At 33.6% G+C, this 8,202-nt stretch overlaps 1 protein-coding gene across 1 annotated transcript; it reads left to right on the top strand.

The window, feature by feature from the left end:
* The first annotated feature begins 463 nt into the window (after nt 1–463).
* LOC144547390 (putative choline kinase 2) lies at nt 464–3,706 on the top strand. Its single transcript, XM_078296020.1, has 7 exons — nt 464–1,008; nt 2,001–2,122; nt 2,300–2,495; nt 2,777–2,894; nt 2,980–3,027; nt 3,350–3,450; nt 3,550–3,706. The coding sequence occupies exons 1-7, from the start codon at nt 670–672 to the stop codon at nt 3,628–3,630; spliced, it is 1,005 nt and encodes a 334-aa protein (XP_078152146.1). The 5' UTR covers nt 464–669; the 3' UTR covers nt 3,631–3,706.
* The last annotated feature ends 4,496 nt before the right edge of the window (nt 3,707–8,202 follow it).

The raw sequence follows: 8,202 nt of genomic DNA, 5'->3' as shown, positions 1-8,202 counted from the left end.
GCCGTACGGTGACATTCCCCCCTTTTCGGACACTGGAGAATAGAGTTGATAAATTTACCCACATGAATCATACTTCTGCACTTAAAAATCTACTAATTATACAAGATAACCAAAGGAAGCATTCCACGTCATCATATAACCCCACAGTGAGCTGTCATAAATGGCTTTGGAAGAGTCTACATAAAACTTGTCAGTTTACTTTTCGATTTTCTAAAATCATCTGTGCACATGTGCTACGCCTACCGTCTTTCATATAATAGAACTACATCTTTATCTACATACATGTGTCAATATCTATCCGCGTAAGACCCGCCCCATAATCATGAGCCGAAATACAGGCCACTCGCACCTGTCCCCACACGCCATATGTTACACTGAAATCGGTACGTACACGTGTCAGAAATCCAACAGGTCTCTGTCCCGCACTGCCTCTATAAATACAACCTCCAAGTGCGAACAAAATAACATAACAGAGCTCTGTGCTGAAAATAACCACTAATAACTAGTCAGAACAGCGAACACCGGCTCCTTGTGTCTGATCAGACGCTTCCACGCGTTATTTCTATTTTCTCTTTCCTCCAATTTTCTTTCTCATCGAAACGCTATTTCAGCAAAAGGTAAATAAATAAGAACGAAAAGCCACAACAAAATCCGAGTATTTAGTAAGAAATGGTGGCGATAGAAGCGATAGCGAGAATTCCGAAGGAGGCGAGAGGGGTGCTGAGGGAGGTGGCAACGCGGTGGGCTGACGTGGCGGACGGAAGTGCTCCGTTGGAGGTGAACCAGATGAAGGGTGCGATGACCAACACGGTCTACGAGGTGAGGTGGCGCACCGAGTGCGAGGTAGATAGGAGGGTTCTCGTGCGGGTGTACGGAGATGGGGTCGATGCGTTCTTTGACAGAGAGGAGGAGGTGCGCACATTTGAGTGCGTTTCCAAACATGGACAAGGTCCCCTGCTTCTCGGTCGGTTCCCCAATGGCCGAATTGAGGAATTTCTTCATGCAAGAGTACGAAAAGTCTCCTCTTTACTGGATTTCCGAATTTCTGTTGTAGTAATTTGTTTCGCCAATAAGTTTGGTGTCTAATTTCTTCTATGGTAGTAAACATTATGAAACCTTGCAATATCTAGGAATTCGTGCTACACCAAATTTGTTACTGATTATTTTCCTATCTGGTAATTTTGGTAACACCAGAATCTTTCGTTTTATGTATTAACAGTCAAACCTCAAAACGATGCTAAATATATCTAGGGGAAAGTGTTTCTCTGTTTCTTTTTAAAGAAAAATTGAAGAAATTTTCTTTTATCCAACTTTGGAGAAAAAGATGTTGGCTCTGATAAAAAAATTAAGGCTAATTTTTATGGTCTCCAATTTATCTAGCTGTAAAAACTGAGGCAATTGGGCATCCGAAACCATTTGAAATAATATATTTGTGGAGTGTTAGAAGAAGAAATCTTTGTTGAATAAGGGCTATTGATAGACTGTTTGATAGGGACTGTTGGAGAAAAGTATTTACTAATAAATGTTGCTTAGAATCTGTTGTTTGATAAGATAAGTCCAATAATAATTTTTCTTTCGTTCTGATATTTATTAGTGATCCTTCTCTTTAGGAACCTTCATGACAATGACATTTACCATATCGTTCATATTATTTTAATTGGGTCAGATTCAGACCGCAATTAAATAATAATTTATCTACAGGCCAAAGATGAGAAAATTTGTAATTGCTTAGCGGTTAAGTGTACAGAAGAAATATATATATTTAATCTAATTATTTTATGACCCAACTTCCATAACTTTATAATATGTAATATAATAATGATTTTTAAAAGTTGAATGTTTCTCTGGATGTTTGACTTATTATTAATTTCCTTCTCTTTTCATATAAGCATCACCATGCTATCTCATCACAATGATTAGTTTGTTCATATTCAGTTGATGACAGCAAAGTAAATCTTATGTTTAAAATATCTTACATTTTTTTTCCTTCTCTTTTTCAGACTCTCTCAGCCACTGACCTGCGGGACCCTGTAATATCAGCTTTAATTGCATCTAAATTGAGAGAATTTCATGGCCTCGACATGCCTGGTCCAAAAAAGGTGCTGCTTTGGGACAGACTAAGGTACATTTAATTTCATCAAATTTTGGATTTTATATTATGTAGGGATGGGGATATAATATCAAATCAAAAGTTACCTCTGAATGCCCTTACTGTACCAGTTTGGTACATACCAGCTTGATTCCATATATCTAATACTTATAATTTATAAACATACTTTTTTTTTTCTCTATTTATTAGGAATTGGCTGAGTACTGCAAAGATGCTGTGCACATCTGACGAGGCAGTAGAATTTAGTTTAGAAAATGTAGGGGATGAAATTGCAAAATTAGAAAAAGAATTGTTGGGTAAAGATGAGATTACAGCGTTTTGTCATAATGATCTCCAGTATGGAAATATTATGATGGATGAAAAAACAGGCCTAGTTACTTTGATAGTAAGTTTTTTGTTCTTAACAAATTATTAGTTTAATACTTCATTATTATCATTTTTGGTAGAATTTTTCTCAGAAGAACTAATTAAGGTTCCACAGTAAATGAGCCCAGTAAAACCCTAAAATAAACTAAATAAATCCTGAAAAGAATACTCGTATTGGAAAATTTAGATGCCATGTATACACCTAGAGGACCTGTTTTGTGTTTTCTATATCTCTTTACTTCCCTTACTATTATTCAAGATTTGAAACTAATGAGTATTCCTTAAAATTTACTTTAACAGGATTATGAGTATGCAAGCTTCAATCCAGTTGCATATGATATAGCAAATCATTTTTGTGAAATGGCAGCTAATTACCACACTGATACACCACACATTTTGGACTACTCTAAATATCCCGGTATGAATTTTAAGATTTTGAAACAGTTCAGTACATATCTATATGTTAAATATATTCTAATGATGTCATGCATGTTCTATGACAGATATTGAAGAGCGCCGGAGATTTGTGCAGATCTATCTTACTTTATCAGGTAAATTGGGAAAATAAACCTACAATTTTGGATTTCAAAGTCAAACTGGAGATTTCAAGTGAATATTGCCATGTAAAGAACTAGTTTTTCCTTAGAATCAGAACAAAGCTGTGATCAGCAAAAAGAAAGGGAAAAATTATAAAAGAATCAGGACTAAGGGTAATAATCAATGTGATTATATTCCAAATTTGCTTGTTTCCAACCAAATGGAACCTTATGATATGACATGTGTATGGTTCTATGGTCATAGATTTATGTTCTTTCTTCTTTGATTTCTAATCTTGAAAGCTCAGTTTGACTAACTAATTACTGGTTTTAACAGATGAGAAACCTAATGCATCAGAAGTAGAAAAACTTCTTCAAAGTGTGGAGAGATACAAGCTAGCAAGTCACCTTCTTTGGGGACTTTGGGGTATTATTTCGGTACGACACTTGTACCTGTGATATGCTCCATTTTACTTGTGAAACTTAATTTTATTTTGGTTTTAACTAAAATTTTGTTTCTTCTTTCAAATTGAACAGGCACATATCAATGACATAGACTTTGATTACTTCGAGTATGCCAGGCAGAGGTTCAATCAATACTGGCTTAATGCATCGTAGAAAGCACTTTATCAAAGGTACTCGTGTACTTTTGAGGTGGGGGGGGGGGGGGGGGGGGGTGGTGGGAGGCATAGGGGCTGCGGAACAGCTGAACAGCTGAATTAATTTTTATTTTTTTTTGGATTGAAAAAAAAGATTAAATTGGGCTCAAGGGTGGTCTTTTCACGGTCCTTTATACATGGTATAGTGCCTTGGCTTGGCACAGCAGGAATTAGCAGTCTAAACGAAGCATTTCTGTGAAGAAAAAAGATGTCTGGATTAGCTTGCAATATATGAAGTTGTACATATATATATGTGATATGATGTAAGACCTCGTTTTGTAAATGAAGTTGTCGTGTTTTTATTGTTCCTGTCAGATAATATTAAGCGAGAGATAAGTTACTGTAATTTTGTACCGTCTACAAGACCCCTCCATGTACCAAATTTCTAATCATAATTTTTGCTAAGATTTACATATTCATTCTTTTGCAAGTCACTGAGTCAGCACTCCCAAAGTTTCTTTCTTTCGCAAAACACGCTTGGTGATGACACTAAAATCACATATAGACACATAGTGGTCATCATTGTACTTTCATAGCATAATCAAACATATCTTAAAAATTGTAAATATATAAAAGTTATACGAAATAAAAAATATTAATAAGTAGAATTTACAAGAATAATATTTTTATTGAAGTTAACTAATTAATGTTAAAACCACACAGTCATCCAATCATTAAAACACGCTAGTTAAGTATTACATGTATAACATATTTATTATAAAAAAAAAAATTCAAACGCATTCAGGTTCAATTCATCCCACTCACTTTACGAAATATGTATCATATACTATGATATTGAGATGTTTTTGTTAATAAATGTTACAAGTCTCTTTTAAAGTTGACTCCACAAACGATGTGCTCCCTCCTCCACTGATCCAAAGTCTTTGAAAGTGATATGGTTGTATTTTATTAATATAAAGAACGAGAACTTCAAAAAGTTGGATAATTGACGGGCCAATTTTATGAGATTGAGGTGTCCCTTCAAATTTAATAACCAACTTTAGAATCTCTTGTTTGATTATTTCTCAAGTGTTAATGATTCCTTGCTTAGAAAAGTCTCAAGGTGGATGTTTCTTCCACAAGTAGATCTTTATGACAATGACATTTTCGTCTGTTCATTATTTGTATTATTCTAAAGATGTACTGAATATGAGAAGGGTTCCAATTAGACATTGGATAAAACCCGGGCGGGCTAAATCCGGTCCGGTCCGTCCGTGCTAGTGCCCGGACTGGACCGTGTCCGTGTCACGGGTATTCACGGGTACACGGGCATGGATATTAAATGGGCCAGACTCGGTTTTTCGGGAAAAAAACTCATGCATACCCGGACCGTAGTACCCGTGTCCGTGAACCCGTGTACTCGTGCCCATACCTGTGTACCCTATACCTGTGTACCATATACCCGTGTACCCGTACCCTTTTATTGTGTGTATTAGCTGGGTCAGCTTAAATGATTTTTCGTTTTGGGGTCAAATGTAATATCAAATTAGCCCATAGATCAAGATTCAAGATATATCTGTATGATAGAATTAGAACTCTACTGGACAGGCCAGGCCAGGGGTTAAAACGGATCAAATACGGATCGGATAGTGATAAAACCATATTTGTATCAGTCAATAGTTGTACGCGTTCGTTTCAAGATTAGTGCTGGTCTTGCATGCACAGATCTTAAAGCAATTCCGATCCACGTGTATCGTATTAAAATCTTTGCACATTGTTTCGATATCTTTGCGGGTGTATTCGCTTCAAGATTCGTGCTAAACTAGCGAGTACATATCTTAAAGCAGTTCAGACAGTAGAGGAACTCTTCATATTCAAATTTGAGTCAAATGAGTGTTTTATGTTTTTAATGAAAGGGTACAAATTGTACAATTTTTGAATGTGTTTTAATATAAAGGACAATAAAATGGATAAATTTATGAGTTTTTGAAGTTTAGAGTGGAAAATGTGTAATTTTAAAGTTTAGAGGGGAGTATACATAATTTTCAAGTTTTAAAGGGGTATATTTAAATTTTCCCCATTTTAATTTGAGTTTAACGGAAGCGACCAATAAATACTACTAGTTCAGTTTCAATAAAAAGAGGAGGGAAACAGAATAACAAGAAGAAGAAAAAAATCTAAAATGCCCTGATCAGAACCAAGAAAAATGAAGATGAGAAAGCCAATAAATTATATGCATAAACACTAGTGGGACTAAAGGGATCCTTTTTGCTTGACCTTATAATGTTTCTACCGAAATTTTTATTAATATCCAAAATTAATAAATAATTTCAAAATATACATCCGATACAGTCATACAGAGGAATTTCAAAATCTGTCAAAATCGGAGATTCAATTTTCGGTTTCATACAAACTTTCTGCAAAAAAGTTTCCGATTCTAGACATTCCGAAACCAGAAAAAAATTCTGGTTTGCAGAATCGGAAATTAAATTCCCAGTTTAAGTTTTGAATATGAGTTATTGATCCCGGTTTAAGTTTGCGGAATCGGAAATTAAATTCTCAGTTTAAGTTTTGAATCTGAGTTATTGATCCCAATTCAAAAGTCATTTCTAGATAAATACACAAAATATTGTAATTTTTCTATTTAAAAAAAAATTGAGAGAAAGGTTATCCAATTAATAAAGCTGTCATATTTTTGTCAGAGATGCAACCAATTTGATCTCAATTTGTTCTCCGGAGATGTAAAATAAAAAAAATTAAAAAAAACTTAGAACTTGAGATTTAATCTCTAATTCTTAGAACTAAAAATTTAATCTCTGATTTTGAACTTTTTATGACTGAAATTTTTTTGCAGAAAATTTGTATGAAATCGGGAATTTAATCTTCGAATTGAATAGATTTCGAAATCCAACACACCAAGTTGTAGATTTGTAAATTATTTATTAATTTTGAATATTAATAAAAATTTCGGATGTTTTTAGATGCATTTTTTTTATATGTTCTTTTTTTTTTTTGTTTGGAAAGAAGGAAACAAAACATCCACTGCTTATTACCATTACCATCAGGCATCAGCTGTAGCGGCACTCCACCCACGTCCTGTGGGACCCACCTGTCAACACCTAGTGGCAGGCTTGCAGCACACCAGAGACCAGACCCATAAAAGACAAATAAAAGTTATTCGATAATTCGCATTGAAATTTTAAAGTGGAGTATTATTAATTCTGTAGCGTAAATGATATATTTCCGTGATAATGGAATAAAGATTTTAGAAGACCTCAAGAGTACCGAGGCCATTGAGGAAATGAAATCCAAAAATTTGAAAACAAAAACTAAAATTTAAAAAGAAATAAAAAAATTGCTTTTATCATTAATAAGCCTCCACTATAAATGCTCTGTAATTCCAAGTTGGAAGATGACAGTGTCGGTTGGAAGAAAATAATATAACTCGTAATTGTTAATTTATTAAACATTATTTAATAGCATCGAAACTGTTAAATCGTTCGTAAATACAATACATTAACATTGAAAGCAAAAATTCAGAAAATTTTAACATAGTTAAACAACACAAGCGCCAAAATATCGCAATATTTGCATTTGCATTTGCATTTGGTTAACTAAAGCTGCTAATATATAGCAATTTATAAACTTTTCTTTATTTGAAATTTGCTAAAACTATAATTAGCCAACTGAAAAGAACTTTTTATACTAATTGATACAATTGAGATAAAATTTAGCCATGTTTGTGATCGTAATGAATTAATAGCTAAACCAGAAGTGTTATATATGTTAATAATTTTGTGGCCAAAATTTAGAATATTTACTTAAGCCGGGATAAGAAATTCTTGTGACAATTAATTAGACAAATCAGCACAACATATATTATAGTTGAGAAACCTAGAAAAGTACTTTGAGAACTCAATTTAGTAATCAACTTCATCTCATCGTTTCATAATTAGGGTTCTGATATCATAAGTTGTCCCTTTTTTTAAAAATTAAGATCTCAATCTGGGAAATAAAAAACATATATCTTGGCTACTTTCCGGATATGAATTCATTTAAATTTTCCTAATTATTTTTTAACACGTTTTGTAAAAAGATGAATAGATTGAAGTTTATTAAAAGATTTTTTATGAAGAATATCAACATCATACGAATTCAGGATTGGGTTGGTCAACTTAATTTTAGATTTAATATTAATATCAAAAATATACTAAAATATATGGAACTATAAGGTGTGCAACACCTAGGACGGAGCTAAGAAATCTGATATGGTGGACATAATTTTATAATTATATTTTGAATAGGTATAGTTTTCTAGTTTTGCTTCTAGATAAGACAAACTAACAAAATCACATTTGTAAAATAAACAATTCATGTATGAAGTCACATTCTATGCTCTTCGGTTATCTCATCTCATAGGATGTCAATTCTCGACCGAACCTGTAATGACCCGTTAGTAAATGGGTCCGTATGGGTTTAGGATTCTGACTTGTCAAGGATTGGATTGGTCGGATCGGGCCACGAGTGAACCCGACCCATTCTAAAAATTTCTAATATTTGTAATGATTTTTTTTTTTATTATTTCGATGAG

The sequence above is a fragment of the Carex rostrata genome, chromosome 31 (genome assembly GCF_964058835.1).
Source record: "Carex rostrata chromosome 31, lpCarRost1.2, whole genome shotgun sequence".
NCBI lineage: Eukaryota > Viridiplantae > Streptophyta > Magnoliopsida > Poales > Cyperaceae > Carex > Carex rostrata.
Note: the sequence above shows the minus strand (reverse complement) of the source record. Positions and strands in the feature narration are given on the sequence as shown.